This window comes from Toxorhynchites rutilus, chromosome 3 (assembly GCF_029784135.1).
Source record: "Toxorhynchites rutilus septentrionalis strain SRP chromosome 3, ASM2978413v1, whole genome shotgun sequence".
Lineage (NCBI taxonomy): Eukaryota > Metazoa > Arthropoda > Insecta > Diptera > Culicidae > Toxorhynchites > Toxorhynchites rutilus.
This window is the reverse complement of record NC_073746.1, coordinates 255,709,375-255,727,522: the sequence shown is the minus strand read 5'-3', so window position 1 is coordinate 255,727,522 and position 18,148 is coordinate 255,709,375. Positions and strand designations below refer to the sequence as shown.

At 36.8% G+C, this 18,148-nt stretch overlaps 1 protein-coding gene across 1 annotated transcript; it reads right to left on the bottom strand.

Moving 5' to 3' along the window:
* Positions 1-778: 778 nt before the first annotated feature.
* On the bottom strand, positions 779-2,116 carry LOC129776920 (ATP synthase subunit b, mitochondrial). The gene is made up of 3 exons (XM_055782863.1): positions 1,957-2,116; positions 1,348-1,661; positions 779-1,287 (listed from the first exon to the last, which is right to left on the bottom strand). The coding sequence occupies exons 1-3, from the start codon at positions 1,982-1,984 to the stop codon at positions 919-921; spliced, it is 711 nt and encodes a 236-aa protein (XP_055638838.1). The 5' UTR covers positions 1,985-2,116; the 3' UTR covers positions 779-918.
* Positions 2,117-18,148: the final 16,032 nt, after the last annotated feature.

Genomic DNA, 18,148 nt, shown 5'->3' with positions numbered 1-18,148 from the left:
CAGTAATTGGTATTTTCAGGTAAGCGCCCGTTCGTGAACCAACGGAAATGTACTAAGACTTATTAACTTTGTTGCCTTCAAGAACATGTCCATACGTAACACCTTCTTCGCCACCTCCCCCCCCCCCCCCCCTCCTCGTGTCGGCGCCACTGCATACGATTGAACATGAAGTAGGACTGATTGAGCATGGGATCAATGCGTCCAATACGTTCAACAAACTCCGATCCCGTACGAAGTGTACAAATCCCTGATACGAAGAGGACCTTAGTGTTTTCGAACGCCGAGAACGCTCAGAACAGTATATGGTGGTGTACAGGAAAACGTGGTTTGGAGAACGAGAATAAACCACGAACTGTCACAAATAAATGGCGAATATAGTATTCAGAAACTTGCCAGGGCAGGATGATTGCGATGGGCGGGATATGTTATTAGAATTTCGGGTATGAAGCATTCAAATATTACCGAAAGGATTCTTCGATGTCGTCAATATGAACCTACTGTGAAATCACCTGCACAGGAAGGAAATATTTAGTTTGACTTTCCTATTCGATTGTTGTCTGCTGGAAGAGGAAATGATGTCAAAAAAATATGGCCTCCTACTGCTGCTATGATATAACATCACTGTTATACTGTCAACTGCGAGGTGTAGGCTATTGTGTGATAACACTAACTCGTAAAACAAAGTTCAATGGCGAGCAGTTCATTTCGTTTTCACCGTGAAGTGTATACGGGAATAAGGGCCATCGTCTGTTATTAGTAATGCAAAACTAACTTCAAATTTCTATTTCACATCGTGGATATCTTTATTCGTATGTCCATTGAAATGAGCACAAAGTAGTGTACATTTTTGTTCTTTAATATGACGCACTTCCCACTATACTCTTGCTACAAGCAAAATATATGACTTCCTTCCCCTGATTACTTGGACTTAGCCGCGATGGCACTAAGATCAGCAATGCATCGACTGAGAGTCTCTTTCTCTTGATCCGGTGTAATTGATTTCACGACATTGCTCACAATCCAATCCACCATATGCTTTTGGGAAATACGTCGGTCGACATTCTGGCGCTCGACTTGGTAATCCAAACGCTTTTTTACTTCGTTGAAGACGGTCATAGCCCGCTCACGGAAAGCAGCTTCCAGTTGCAGGGCAACATTTTCCTTCTTAGCTTGCATCAACATAGTCTGTCCTTCGGCACGCCATTGTTCAATTTTTTCGTCCTCAATAGCCTGGCCAAGTGCTTTGATATTGTCTTCACGACCTTGTTTCCATTCACCCTCAATTTTCTAGAATAAACATAACTTCAGTGAGAATAACACGACTGAATGCGAGAATGTTCGCAGTACATCGATTTCTTTATCGCAATAAGCTGCCACGGCCGGTCCGAATTTTTTAACAGCGTAGATTGCCATAATAGCCAGTGATAGACCATTATAGTACTCGTGTTCCATGATGTAGATTTCCTTCGAACACAAATAAGTCAACAAACCAGCGCCGAATACGTATGGACCAGTGACACCGGTCTTATTGTAGAAGAAAGTGAACCATTCCTCCGGCAAGAAGCCGAGGCGTACTTTTCCTGGATGCTCGGGTCTCACTGGCCGATCCGTCGAAGAAGCTGATCCACGGACTAGAACCAGTGCGGCTGGTTTTTTCGCGGCTGAAAGGTAAAAAGGAGGTTATGCTTTTGTCAGAAAACTTGAATGCACTTGATTGGTTTTAGAACTTGGCACACTTAAAAATTGTTGCAGAATCGTTCATAAAAACGAACAATTCTCCAATCAGTTGACAGGATTTTGTATAAACATGCTAACGTTCGCGTAACGAATGCTTGTTAATGCCATTCGAAAAACGATTACATAAACCTTCCTGTGACAAAAGTATTCATGATTATTGAAACATTGATTTGCCTCAATCTAGTTCAGAATTCACGGTTTTATTCACTATTCACTCACCAGCAAGGACAGCGGCTCTCGAAAGCATATTTAGGCTATCGGAAATAATTACTTTGCTCGGCTGTTAAAAGACTAATTTTATCACGCAAGTGTTCCGATCCAGCAGAAAAAGATGGTTGAGCAGCTGCAAGTGTCAGAAGATTCAGAAGATCAACTTCAGCAGAGATGCCAGATGTGAAGACTTTTTAAAGATATTTGATTTTGTGAAAATATTCCAAACTATGTAAAAACGTTTTACAACAAGATTTTGAGCGTCAATACATCCTAACCAACTGAACAAAATTGTATGATAACGAAAAGATAAAATTTTTACGCGCTATATACTTGCTACTTATTGATTCAAAAACTTGTTCCAATAAATAATATTTGAGCTATTAAAACAAAATTTTGGATCAATAAGTAAAGCTTTGATAATAAGATTGCTTTGAAAGCAAGCTATTAAAATCAGAAAACTCCACCCGGGTGACGTCTTTAGAGAATCCCTATTGAACTGACAGGAGCCAACATATTGAGAATCTCACTGCCTTTTTTTTTTTACATGAATTGGGAATCCCATTGACAGTTCTGCATGAGATTTTGCTAACGATACTATCATCAATCATAAAGGGTCCCGTACACGATAAATAATAATGACATTACTTCATCAGAATGACAATAAAATTGATCGTGTAAGGTTGACAAAATTGAAATGACGGGCAATAATGATGCATATCCGGATTTTCTGATCTCGCTCCATCATTTCTGTAATAGAGCAGGGACACTATCATTCGTGGTGTCTAGGATACTGTGCGACATCTTGTGTTAAAATCTATGGATGCTCATACACTGTTTGACCGAAGCCAAATATTTGACTCTTTTTGACAGATAAAATTTGGTCGACGTGTACTGATCAAATATATGCTACACAAAACACAACAAGCAAATATTCAATACTTTTTTAGTCTGTTCTTCGAACCTGTCGGTACATGGTTAGGTTACCTTGAATATTTCAGTCGATTTTATCCATGTTCGGTGTTTGACATTGTTTAACACTGTTGAATATTTAAGAGTGGCAAACAAAATAGTGTTTGTACAAATATCAAATCAAACTTTATCTGTCAAAATATATCAAATATTTGACCTCCGGGCAAACAGTGTATGGCCACCTTATGTTTGTGAGGAAATTTGCTCTCTATGAGGTTACTGGACCCAAGAGAATTTTCAATCTCTAAAATTTGAATGAAAGTTATTGCTTTTTGTTACTTGAATGCATAGAACACGTAGCACTGAACCTTACATAATCAATTTTTTATAATTTTTCTGAAATCCCTACTAAAACTCATAATTATAAAGTAAAAATATACCCAGATATTATTTTAGTTGAAGGTTTTTTCACCATTTGCGGAAAATCTGTTATTCTACTACATAGAGCAACATATTTGATGCGAAGAAAGTGATTTTCATTTATATTATTTGATTTTAAAAGTTTGTCCATTTCACACGGGTAAGATACGGTGTCGACATCTACGAAGGTATTAAATGGTAATGAATCAAGCTTAATCTATCAGGATTACTATGATGAAATACAGTTTTGAATTGTTAATAGATCAATGAAAATCATTTCAAAATGTTTTATTGAATGTTCATAACATATTATTCTGATCATTCTTCATCCATTAAGGCCCATTTATACGTTGCTAGTAGCTGACTTCACAATGAGTAGCTGCTGACCCGGTGAACTCGCTTGACAAATGGTTGACTCGCCTTGTCCGTTCACACAATGTGAGCTGCTGGCAAGAAACTAGATACTACGGCACGGGTTCACCATAGATGCCAGACGATTTTTCAAATGCCCATCAAATAGTCAGAAACAGCAATTAGGTCCGAATTTGTCAGATGATTGATCCGAAATCGACTTCTTTATTGGCAGTTTTCGTCTTAAGGCCCATTTATACGTTGCTAGTAGCTGACTTGACAATGAGCAGCTACTGACCCGGTGGACTCGCTTGACAATTGGTTGACTCGCCTTGTCCGTTCACATAGTGTGAGCTGCTGGCGAGAAACTAGATACTACGGCACGGGTTTACCTGGGATGCCAGGCGATTTTTCAAATGTCCATCAAATAGTCAGAAACAGCAATCAGGTCCGAATTTGTCAAATGATTGGTCCGAAATCGACTTCTTTATTGGTAGTTTTCATCTTAGGTTTTCAGTTGAATGTATCATTACACAATTTTATAGAGATTACAGAGCAGTGTTGAGAATAACACCTGAACAAGTGGAAAAACTGTTGAATTTAATTGCTCCACAAATACAACGCCAAGATACACTCATGAAGGATGCTGTACCTGCAAGAGTGATAATATAAATGACATTGATATGCCTTTCTTCTGGAATATTGTTCAGATTGTTGTCGATATTTTTTAGAATCTCGAAAGCATCCATAGCTAAGATAATTCCGGAAGTATGTGATGCTTTAAATGATAGTCTAGAAGACTTTTTAAAATTTTATTCACACGCGTCAAAAATTAAAATAATGAATGAAAATGTACTTTTTTAAATCGAATATGTATTCTGTTTCTTAGAACCTTACTTTTTTTCGCAAGTTGTGAGTGAATTTTGAATGAAAATTGTGCCTGATAATGATTCTATATTAGACATTCTCCAGAAAACTATCTCAAAAAGAAAGCGTGCCCCGCCAGCGTGCAAAACAGAATAACAATGATTTCGTTAAGAAACTATGAGGGTTTTATTTGTTTTTCCAATAATTTTCAAGTCTATAAATATCTTCGCATATTTTCAAATATCTTAAAAATAGAGACATTTCTTTACATTTGGCATCCCTGATTCGAACGCTAAATTCTGTTTTTGACGTTTTGAAGCATGCGAGTGCGAGTAAATTCAAAAAACTTTGAAGTAGCTCGCACGCCGGATCACACATGACAATAACTGGCATGATGTGTTCACACGGTGTGAGTAGCTGTACTGCAGTAACTGACTAGACCGACTCGTATGCTTACTCGCACCGTCTGAACCCGGCTTTAGGTTTTCAGTTGAATTTATCATTACACAATTTTATCGCGAAACACACGCTGACCCTGTTTACAAATACTCTGGAATATCGTTCAGATTATTGTCGATATTTTTTAGAATCTCGGAAGCATCCATAGCTAAATTAATTCCGAAAGTATGTGGTGCTACAAATGGCAGTCTAAAAGATTTCTCAAAATTTGATTTATTTCCCCTTGACAGCAGCTTCGTGTATCAATTTGTGAAATGAAAATGATAGTAGATTTGCAGGAGGAATAAATACGCCTCAAAACTAAAATAATGAAAGAAAATCTACTTTTTTAAATCGAATATGTATTCTGTTTCTTAGAACAATACTTTTTTTGCAAGTTGTGAGTGAATTCTCGCGTAACTTTTGAAAAGGTCCAATGTAACATTTTCGTCAACTCGAGAAAAACGAAGTTGAAGACCCGAACATTAATCTGCGAATTGTATTAAAGGTATCGATCTCTATCGCTACTTTCACCACTAGCAGTCAAGAATAACTCTGAAAAACCAATCGTAACTGTTGTTCCGTGATTTGAGATTAAAGTTGAAGACTAGGAGCGAAAAATGTTACATTGGACCTTTTGACTGCCCGCATTTGCACATTGGACATATTACGTTGCACGATGCGAATCTGAAACTAACTACTAAACAGCAATTCAAATATCAGCATTTCGTTCTAAAGACTTATTATTGTTGTTATCACTCGTTGAATTGCACTGAAATCGCTAACAACGCCTGTAAGAAACAAAAACCCAAAACGACCGAAGTACGACTTTGTGTTGTTTTGACTGCTTTGTTACTTCGGACGTTCCGAGCGTCGGAGGAAAGTGGCGTCCGAAGTAACAGCCGAGTGCTTAAAATACGAATCTGCACATTGGATATTTTTTGTATCGGCGATAAAAAGATGAAGAAGATAGATACATGAACGATTGTTTTTGTAATGCATTCAATGATTGAAAACTAAGAGCGTGCATCCATTAACTCGATTTGTTTACTTTTGTTACATAGGACCTTTTCAAAAGTTAAGCGAGAATTCTGAATGAAAATTGTGTCCGATAATGATTTTATATTAAGATTCCCAATAAAACTATCTCAAAAAGAAAACGTGCCCCGCCAGCGTGCAAAACAAAATAACAACGATTCCGTTTAGAAACTATGAGGGTTTTATTAGTTTTTCCAATAATTTTCAAGTCTATAAATATCTTCGCATATTTTAAAATATCTTAAAAATAGAGACATGTAAAGACAATGTAAAGATTTGGCATCCATGATTCGAGCGCTAAATTCTGTTTTTGACGTTTTGAGCGATGCGAGTGCGAGTAAATTCAAAAAACTTTGAAGCTACTCACACCGTGTGAACACATCATGCCAGTTAGTGTCATGTGTAATCCGGCGTGCGAGCTACTTCAAAGTTTTTTGAATTTACTTGCACTCGCATCCCTCAAAACGTCAAAAACAGAATTTAGCGTTCGAATCATGGATGCCAAATATAAAGAAATGTCTCTATTTTTAAGATATTTGAAAATATGCGAAGATATTTAAAGACTTGAGAATTATTGGAAAAACAAATAAAACCCTCATAGTTTCTAAATGAAATCGTTGTTATTTCGTTTTGCACGCTGGCGGGGCACGCTTTCTTTTTGAGATAGTTTTCTTGAGAATCTCTAATATAGAATCATTATCAGGCACAATTTTCATTCAAAATTCACTCATAACTTGCAAAAAAAAGTATTGTTCTAAGAAACAGAATACTTACTCGATTTAAAAAAGTACATTTTCATTCATTATTTTAATTTTTGATGAATATTTATTCCAACTGCAAATCTACTATCATTTTCATTTCACAAATTGGTATACGAAGCTGCTGGCAAGGCGAAATAAATTAAAAAAAAAAAATTTAAAAAAATCTTTCAGACTGCCATTTATAGCATCACATACCTCCGGAATTATCTTAGCTATGGATGCTTTCGAGATTCTAAAAAAATATCAATAACAATCTGAACGATATTCCAGAAAAAAGGCACATCAATGTCATTTCTAATTTCACTCTTGCAGGTACAGCATCCCTCATGAGTGTATCTTGGCGTTGTATTTGTGGAGCAATTAAACCCAATAGTTTTTCCACCTGTTCAGGTGTTATTCTCAACACTGCTTTGTAATCTCGGGGATCCTCATCGCAGAGTTCCTTCAATATTGTATTTGTTGTTCCTTTTCTTTGCATCCAATTCCTGGCCCGAATCCCTTTTTTCTTTCTGTTTTTTCGGATAGTACCTTCAGTTCAAAGAAATTCAGCACAAAGTATGTATTTTTAATCACGATCAGCTTCTGTTTCGCTATAAAATTGTGTAATGATACATTCAACTGAAAACCTAAGAAGAAAACTGCCAATAGAGAAATAGATTTCGGATCAATCATCTGACAAATTCGGACCTGATTGCTGTTTCTGACTATTTGATGGACTTTTGAAAAATCGCCTGGCATCCCTGGTAAACCCGTGCCGTCATATCTAGTTTCTCGCCAACAGCTCACACTGTGTGAACGGACAAGGCGAATAAACCAATTGTCAAGCGAGTTCACCGGGTCAGTAGCTGCTCATTGACAAGTCAGCTACTAGCAACGTATAAATGGGCCTTTAGGCTAGGCGCAAATTGAGAAGCGTATAGCGCTCGTAAACGAACGCGAGACTACCAACACGACTCATACGTGCCACAAACGTAGCGTGATGGAGCGCATATCGAGTCGCAGTTTGGTGTAAATAACATGCCACTCGCATACAATGACTGATTAACACAGAGTTGTGCGATATATTTATTTACTAACACAATCACCCGACCAGTACAGCCATACAGTGTCAAACCCACGGCGCTATATGATTGTTCACCAACACAACTACCACAACCGGCATGACCAGCACGAGAAACTGTGGTTCAGCCACAGCGTCGCGCGAGTCGTGTCTCACGAGCGCTCCACAATCTCGCGTCATCTGGCCAATTTGCGCCGTTCTATCTGTTTCCATTAGCCACAAAAACAGGCGCTATATCACGCCAAGTTACTCGCGCTATATGCGTCTTAATTTGCGCCTTGCTTTACTGAAAAACATTACAAGAACAGATCAAATTGTTGAAATTATAATTAGATATCATTATTAGAAACATGTTCCGTTTAAGATTTTTTCATTGTTTGCAGAAAACCTTTCAAATTTTTAACGGGGATGTTTATTTGACAAAATAAATTGTTTCTCATTGATAATTTTCATTTCGAAAATGTGTTGATTTCTCTTACAACTATGAAGGCCAGAGTTGCTGCATTCCTGCAAGGCATAAGAATGATCGTGTAAGGTTGAAGAATAAGGTGATTGCGGAATGGAGCAATTCTTGCCAATATTGTCATTACTGATAATGTCAATGCTACTGATCGTATAAGGGCTGCTTAAGGAAAATAAAACGATATTGTCATGGTGAGCAAAATGCATCTAATGCAGGGTTTATTTCGTTAATGTATACTCAATTTTGTGTTAAAAATTAAATTAGATTTTCGTAGTTTTAAAAGCAAAACTATATATTTTCAATTTCATGTATTCTTTCAATTCCGCGTAACATTTATATATTTCCTGATTGTCGGAAAAAAAAATCTGGGGGAAGCTGGGGCGATTCATGGATTAGGTAAACATGAAATCTCATAGTGAGGACGTTTTTTCGTTGCTTTCAATTCATTGTTTGGCCTATTGCGTGTACGTGTTATCGTGATTGTTCGTATGATTGATTGTTAGTGAAAATCACTGCTGATTTTTTCCCCCAAATGAACATTATGAAACATGATCTTACATGGAACCGGTGTGTTGTCCAAAAAGAGAATATGAAAAATTGCACATATTTTGTGCGCATCAAATTATTACATAAACTTTTGTCGACCGATAAACATATTTTCACATACAGTTAGCGACTTTCAAAGAAGAAGCAGCTTATCTTTCCCCACTAAACTTCAAAAATATAAATCCCATACGTACACTGTCCAATCCAACGATATCAATTGAGGGGCTCAGAATGCAAGGGGTGTAAGTGACTTGATCGATTTCTCTTCGTCAACTTTTTCTTTGATTACTAACTCAACTGCAAAAACGTTCCAATTTGAGTTTGCTATAGAATCTGATAGATAAGGTTCTGACCTACCTTCCACATTGTCAAATACAGCTCGGAATGAGTTTGCAGCTAAGTTATGACCAAAAGAGAGAGTCGATGTAGAGAAATCGATCAAATCACTTACACCCCTTTCATTCTAAGCCCCTCAATTAATAGCTGTCTATTGATGTTGGGTTCCTGCTAACATTCTATGTTGTTCTTAATACCGCTGAACGAAAGAGCGAAAGAACGGTTAAAAAAAAACTGATTCACTTAGATGAACGATTAATGAGTCAACCGTTCATCAAAGTGAACTGTTTTGCCCTAAGTGGTGCGGACTCAATTCACTTCATTTCCAAGCAAATTCGTGCATTTTTTCAAGCGATTTCTTGCAATATATTCTCAAACCACCAGAGATGCCAGATTTACAAATATGCTTGTAAATTCACAGACATATCTGTAAAATACTGCAGACTTTTTGGATATAACAATATTTCACAGGTTTATGAAAAATGAGAGGCTCTATTCATCACATCAATGATATTAGACTCACCGTATGACATATTTCCATAGTTTTAATATATCAAACGTTTTCATATTTAGTTTATATCAATACACATGACGTTAGACCTATTTTTTGAGTCATTCATTAACACTTTGGCGTCCGGCGTAACTAAAGTGGTTACGTTCGCAAAATATGTCGCACCGCAGTGATGTCGTGAGCATAGTATTGCTCAGTGGCCGACGACAGTATTTCAGTATCTTTTGCATTCTGTTGGTGTTTTGTTTGGTAACAATAACTTGTACACGTCAACGTTTTTTATGATTTCATAATTACTTTTGCCCTGACATAATTGCAGACGAAAAAGACAATACGATTCTTCACGATGATTGAAAATTGCATTAATTTACTATACATACTATACATTTACTATACTACACTTCGAAATTTCATGACAGTGAGGGAACAGAGTCGAGAACTTATGAGAATCTATCGATGAGATTGGTAAAACTTAACAGATTGTAATTTCCCGATAATGTCAAGAACGGCCGGCGACAACCCAAGTAAACCGAATTAGCCCTCCGGCGCCAAGCGAATCATTTTTTAGCAAACGTGTGGACGGCAACATGTGCGTCGCTAATTTCCTTAAAAATCACTCTCCTAGAGGGGTCTCTTTTGAGTAAACGACAATGAGTTGATTCTCAGAGCCCTCACTGAACATCTTTGAGTAGTATTAAGATTGACTACATCCAAGCGATAACGGAGATCGTTTACTCCCAGTTCATGAGCATCCCTTCAACATCGCACTGTTAGCCTTTATCTATCCATATATACATATAAAAATGGAAAGCCGAATCTGTTCGTAAGCGGAAAACCCGAAGAAGGGACGGCCCGATTTCAGCCTTCTTTATTTTGTTGTATTCATCTCTTCCCGTAGATCAACATAGTGGAGAGCAAAATCGGAGAATTTTCGGAAAACTCTGAAGGAATGTCGGAAAATTTGGAGAATTGAATTCGCATATGATCAAAAATTACATCATGATAAGCGTTGTTAGGCCATTCGATATTTGTGCTAGCGAAGTTGATCTTTGTTCGAAAGTGGAAATGCATTTTCAGGCAGAACAATGCATTCCGCTATCTTCTATCTGTCTATCTATATAAATAAAAATGGAAAACCAAATGTGTTGTTAATCGCAAAATCCATTGAAGAAAAGTTCCCTTTTGAGCCATCTTCATTTCGTTGTATTTGTTGTATTCTGCCCATAGAATAATGTTATATTGAGAAAAACAGGAAGTGGGTTATATCTGTGGTATAACCGCAAGGGTGACGTATGACTATCTTTGATTTAGTGATCATTCGTTCTTAGTTGCTTCTGAATCAATTCTGAATGAATGAATATATGAATATCTGGGGGACTTCGAAAACGAGAGCGTTATGTTGAAGGCACAATATTCAGCCAAAAAAGCAATCACACGAAAGTTGTATAATACATAATACATTGCTTGTATTGTGATATGATTTGTATTCCATTTCCAATAGACAGAATAACTGTTGCATCAAATCAGTCTACATATTTTTTGCGAGAAATTGTTTTCATATTTCTCGTTTGAGAAATTGTTGAGCAAACATCGTTTGCCAGTGCGCGTAGAACGGGAATTCCTTTTTAGGATTCATTGCACCTCTAATAAATTGCCGAAAGACGTGGTCTTACGTTGGTCGCACTTGATTGAAAAATCACAAAACCAAATGTATTTGGTCGCAATATTATATGGATAGAAAACATAATAAACTGTTTCGCTTGAATGTAATTTTCAATTCCAAGGGAATGAATGAATGCGTTTCAGGTCAAGTCAGGCCAGGTAATGAATCCCTCGATCCCTCGCCGTTCAGCTCGCTCGATAACGATGTTGTCTTGTCGATGTCCTCACGAAAAATGAATGCGTTTCACCACCAGAATATTGCTTAAGTATGCTTTTTGTGCGTGATTGAATCAAGAGAAGGTGTGGTTTACGATGGCAATTTGGAAGGCAAACTAGAGGGGAATGAACTCTCTGAGTTTGAAACTTTCGACAACTGAGCAATAATCGATTGAAAATTATATAATTTTTGCGATGCGAAACATTTTCCGTTGCGCGCGCATACAATATTGGATACGAAAATTTTCTACTGATGGGGAAGAATAATTTTCAGAAGCTTTCCTGTTAGTTGCGATTGATTGAAAAATCACAAAACCAAATGTTTTTGGTTGCAGTGTTGTATGGATAGAAAACATTAGAATAAACTCTTTCGCATCAATGTATTTTTCAATTCCCATGGGAACTGGCAGAGTATTTTTCAGCAACGATTAGTTCTTTCCAGATTTTCATCGATACTCGAAGCCCACCAGTGGTTAATGCTAACTCGATAACCACCTGTTAATAGAACTTGATTGAAAAATCACAAAACCAATTGTATTTGGTCGCTGTGTTATATGATTAGAAAACATTAAAATAAACTCTTTCGCATGAATGTATTTTTCAGTTCCCAGGGGAACTGGCAGATTATTTTTCAGCAACGATTGAATCTTTCCGGAATTTTCTCGATGCTGAATGGCACCCAAACGAAGAGTTCCGCGCGTGTATGTGTGTGTGTGTGGCGGCTGCTCCGATCTCTTCCCGGGGAACCGTTTGTGGCATCACTCTCCTCCTGATGGATTTTCTTCTGGCCTAAGGTGCACAAACAGGCTCTTGGTGACACCGTTCATCCGCGCTTTCATGATAAACGAAGAGCTTCACCACAACAGCGATAACATGCTCCAATCGCTGTTCAATTATAAATGAGTGGATTTCCGAGCGGCGCTCGCTTATATACCGATTGGTGATTTCAATAGCCTGTTTTGAAAGCAATTTTAATGCTATTGAAACAAGTTTTTGGATGAAAAAGTAACAAGTATAGAACGCGTAGACATTTTGTCTTTCGAATGAAGTGTGTATCATACCATTTAGTTCAGTTGTTTAAGAGCTATTAACGCCCAGAATCTCGGTGTCCGGCGTAACGCTTTCGTTTTCGAAACTTTGATTTTACACCCCGGTATAGAAATGAAAGACGTAGTCCTACGTCAAAAGTTTAGAAATTCGTTCTAAAGAATTCATATCAAAACAATAATTTTGGGCGGGACGAAGTTCGCCGGGTCAGCTAGTATACATATATACAGCCATTCCATGCGTTCTCAAGGGGAAAAATGATTTTTGAAATATCATATCTCAAAAACGAAAAAAATAGCATCTCTAAAATCGAGATATGTTATGTGAAACATCCTCATCTTTCAAGAAAAATATTAAAAATATAGCGCCCTCTAGTCAAAAGCCATGAAAACAATAAAAACAAATACAATCGATAATTACGAAAATAAAATCCATTTTTTTTGCAAGTTCAATATTTTTAAATAAAAAAGCTAGCTCATTGGCTTCATTTAGATATGTCGCTCATATAAATCGGTTCAGTGGTTCTGAAGTTATGAATTTGAAAAAAGTCAGTTTTTGGAAAACGGACCACCCTGAAATGGAAATGGTCACCCTAACGAAAAAATTAAAAAATACGGGTCTAATGTTTTGCGATAAAGAACAAAACTACCACTGAGAACCACTATATCGGTTTGGCATGGAATGACTGTATATATACAAAATATACAATAATATACAAAAGACAATCTTACGTGCATCGCAATGTACAAAATATTAATGAATCTATGAAAATTAACGTCAAAAGACAGATCCGCACACTTTTACAGACATTTCCACATTTTTAACAGACTTTCACATATTTTTACAGCCTTTTTTCAAAAATCATCTGGCAACTCTTCGTTCCACTTTTCATCAAATGTTTTCAAATCGCAAGAGTAAACATTTACGTGACTGTGACTTCGTTTGTTTTTATTTCGTTCGGAGAAATGTTATATCGAGGAAAGTGGACATTAAAAATGCGTTGCTCAGTGAAAGACTGCCCGAATACGAGTGAAAATGTTCGCGTTAGCTTTCATCGTATACCCTCGGAAACGTATGTACAGACGCGCTGGGTCGATTTTTGCGGAGACGACAAACTACCCAGCAAACATTAAATCGTATAATTTTGCACGTGCCAAGTCTTACAAGAAATCCGAATAAATCATAATCGCATATAATATCAATCAAAGTATGTGTCGTGTATATTTGAAATCGCATAAAATGCAAAAACTCGATTTTATATACCATTATCAAATTAAGTCGCAATTCGGTATAACAAACATCAGATTTATGATGTACATTGTCGTAAAATATATTTAATCCGCATTATATGCGTATATTACGCTGATGCAGTTTGTGTGTCGCATAAGCGTATAATTTAAATCGATTCAGTACTGCAGTAAATCGTGTTGCATGCTGAAGAAAATCATGAAATAGTAAATCATATTAAATCCTAATAAAGAACATATTACATCATATTGAAATGTCATTGAAATGCTGATGCACTCGAAAGTTTTAACCGTTTAACCGTTGAATTAAATTTCAGATAGCCGCGCGAGATAGCTGGTGGATGATAATCCAGACGACCGGAGTTCGAACCCACATAGGAGCAGTTTTCACCAAACATCATTCTGTGGCATTTTAAACATATTCCACTCCCAACACAAGTCAATCAAACAATTATTATTTCTACGAACATAAATACTCATATGTAAAAATGGCGATTCGTGAGGTTGTAATAAACGTTTCACGAAAATATTTTGCGCCATTAGTTTTTTTCTATGTCTGTAATATATCGTATATAAGTATGGCAAATGTCGTATTTGGTGCTTTGACAATTCATGAATATATTCATATTAGATCGCAATTCAATTCCAACATAATCGCTATTATAGCCGGTCAAAGTTGCATATTCATCCAAACAAATTCGGTAAGCATTTGCCATGTATGTATATGGCCTCCACTTTTGCATGCATATGTCAGTTAGGCGCATTATATGCCAACCAAATTTTAGGGCATATGATGTTATATATACGCTTGTTATGCGATTTAATGTTTGCTGGGTAGTTCCGAATAAGGGTCCCCGTATCGGTGGAGTAAGTACGAGGTTTCAATTATTGAAAACCAAAAGGGTAGCAAACCTTTCAAACACATTTACAGGTTACAAATACATCATTACATTTCAACCGGAATAGAAACCTCGTGAGAAACCGTAATGTCTTCTCCACAATTAAGCCGGTAGTTGACTCAGAAGATTACGTCCATCATCAACACGAAGCGCAGATTGCTTTACCGTTATATTCATCACCAGGACTAGCGGATCATAATTAAGCGGATTTCATTCGGTCAGCTTCACCAGCAAAGCTATTTTCATCGACGTTAGAAAAACGTCTCTAAAACATTTAACTGTTGCTATGTATGTACGTATCGAAATTCGCCAATGTCGAATTTTGCTCCCACATTAAAATCTTGGAGTGAACTAAGCGTTATTCATAAGTTGTTTATATTCTGTCAGGTTCTGATACCTTGCAATATAAGATGCTCTTTCAGAGATGCAATGGACAATTAAAAAATTGACGGAAAAATGTAGTTTGTTCATTTTATAAGTTTAATTATTTTTGCCTTTGATAACAATACCTTTTTAATAGTGTTGATTATCAAAAGAAAAATAATAGCTGATTTACACAATGACCAGTAATTGGCGCCAGTTACTTGAACGTCAACGGCACGCCATATTTAGATCACCAGTTGACTGGTGCTGTGCGTTTATAAGCGGACCTTACACGGTCAAATTTATTGACAATATGATGACATTTGAGAGCATAATGACAGCTGAACATGGCCGACAACGCAGAAATCCGGATTTTCTGATTTTCGGGCATCAATATCGTGACGTTTCATATGGATGCATGATGATGACGTTTTACCTCACGGACTTCCAGACTGAGTTGCCAGATTTGCAAGCGGACATTTAATGTTTGTTAGTCTTTTTTGCGATTGCAATTAAAATTAATAAACTTCTGAAATTGTAGGAATCATAAATGAAAGCTTTCGGTTTGGAAAACTGATACAGTAATTTACATTTAATGCGACATGCCGAGGAACCACTCAGTGTCGCATTGGAGGCGATTTGACCTGTAATTGGACATTGAAGATGAGAGTGGTACAGCGTCGACGTCTGGCGGCGAATTTCAATGTGGGGCCATAATTTGGGCCCGAACTCGATGTTTACAAAAATGTCTAACTAAACGTGTCGCATACAATTAGAAAAATGTCGCATTAAATGTAAATTACTGTACCTAAAATAGCAAAATACAGTACTTTTCGCGATACAAATCGAAACCTCAAAGTAAACTGACAATGTGATGGTGAGAGAGTGAATGTCATTTTTTGCGCTAGCGAGCGGGGTCTAAGTTGTGTGTTTCTTCACACTCCGCTATAAAATTTGGAGAATGAGAAGATCTGGGAAAATCACAGGTGAAAAAAAATCACGTGTTAATTGAAGTTACAGTAGAATCCCGATTATCCACGAATAGTCGGGATGATGTTTAAACATAGAAACTATATTTTATCAATACAGAAATAGATACAGATACAGATAATCGAGGTACAGATACAGATACAGATAATCAGGGTTCTACTGTCATAGTCTTATTTATCGAATAAAAACATTTGCTTGCAGATAATATATTTTATATTTTCGCAATCTAAAATAATCTGGCATCCCTGAAACTGAAAGGATCAGTCTGTATTTGTGAAGCGAGTATTATGATGTGTTTTTGAGAAGGAAAAACGAGTTTTAAAGTGTAAATTATTAATGATAATTAACTTTTCCAAATCAAATTAGTATTCTATGTGAATGCAAATCACTTTTTTTCTGCAAGTGGTGAGAAAATCCCATACAAAAATTGTATCTGAAACTGACGTTATATAATAATAATAAATTTTAGTAGGAATATCTGAAAATTCATAGAAAATAGGTTAAGTCAGAGTTAGGACTACGCGCTTCAACTAATTAAATAATACCAAGTAGATATTTTCATTCAAATTTTACCAATTGAAAATTGCCTTTTAGCCTTCTAATCTGATGGAGAATAGTTTGGATCCCAAACACGAATGTCGCCACTAGCCATCGCGGATATTTTCGTTGTCTCGGGTTGAGGGCGATATTGACCGTGTAAGGTGGCAAAATATTGATTGAGGTTAGATCGGATGTCGAAAGCCTAGCTGTCACGATATTGAAGACACTTATTGTCAATCAGTTTGATCGTGTAAGGTGCCCAATACACATTTTCAGCAACTGGACAGCTTGGCTGTCACTTTATCCTCGATGACGAATGACAGTGGCGACATCTGGTGGCGATAACCATTTTGGGAGGCAAACTAATCTTTATCGGTTTTGTAGGCCCGGAGGCAGTTTTAAATTGTCAAAATTTGAATGAAAAATTTTACTTCTTGTTAATTTACTAATTAAAACACGTCGTACTGAACCTTCATGTTTTTATATAAATTTCCTGATATTTCCATGATTTCATTGTCTATTATCATTTTCGCTTCACAAATCGAACACATGAAGCACAATGCCGTCAACGCGAATGGCGATTCTTCCATGTATACGTTGAGGGAATTGAATTTGATGTTCCTTGTACCGTCGAACCATCCAGTGTTGGCAAATGTACAGATTTATGCGGAAAGGTATATTTTTTCAGTTTTTTTTGTTTTGTTCTGTACAGTAAGAACACAGATTTTTCTCATAAAGCACCGATAGGAACTGTTTTAAAACGGTTTTATTTAGCTTGCCCTGTAATTTGCATGTTTGTATGTTTGTACGTTTATATGTTTGTAACATGTTTGTCTGTAGCGCATTACCACATCGATAGAAATTTGAGCCCCTTCCTGTTGACCGATTGATCTAAAATTTGGAACACACCTTTATCTCTGCAGTCATTATAAAACTGGGAATTTCATCATTTTAAAAATCCAAGATGGCTGCCACTACAGAATGGCGGATTACATATTCTCCCAAACTCCTTCAATATGGGTATCAAATGAAAGGGCTTGGCTAGTAGAACACAATTATTCATGAGGAATGCAAATCCAAAATGACGGATTACATATTTTCTCGAAACCCCATCAATATGGGTATCAAATGAAAGGGATTGACAGTTATTTATGAAAAATACGAATCAAAAATGGCCGCCACCACAAAATGGCGGATTACATATTTTCTTTAACCCCGATCAATATGGATATCAAATGAAAGAGATTGACTAGTAGAACACAGTTATTTATGAAAAATGCGAATCAAAAATGGCCGCCACCACAAAATGACTGATTACACGTTGTCTCAAAACCCCATCAATATGGGTATCAGATAAAAGAGCTTAACTAGTAGAACACAGTTATACATGAGAAATACAAATCCATGATGGCGACCACTACAAAATGGCGGATTACACATTTTATCAGAACCCCATCAATATGTATATCAAATGAAAGGGATTGACTAGTAGAAGACAGTAATTTATGAAAAATGCAAATCCAAAATGACCGCA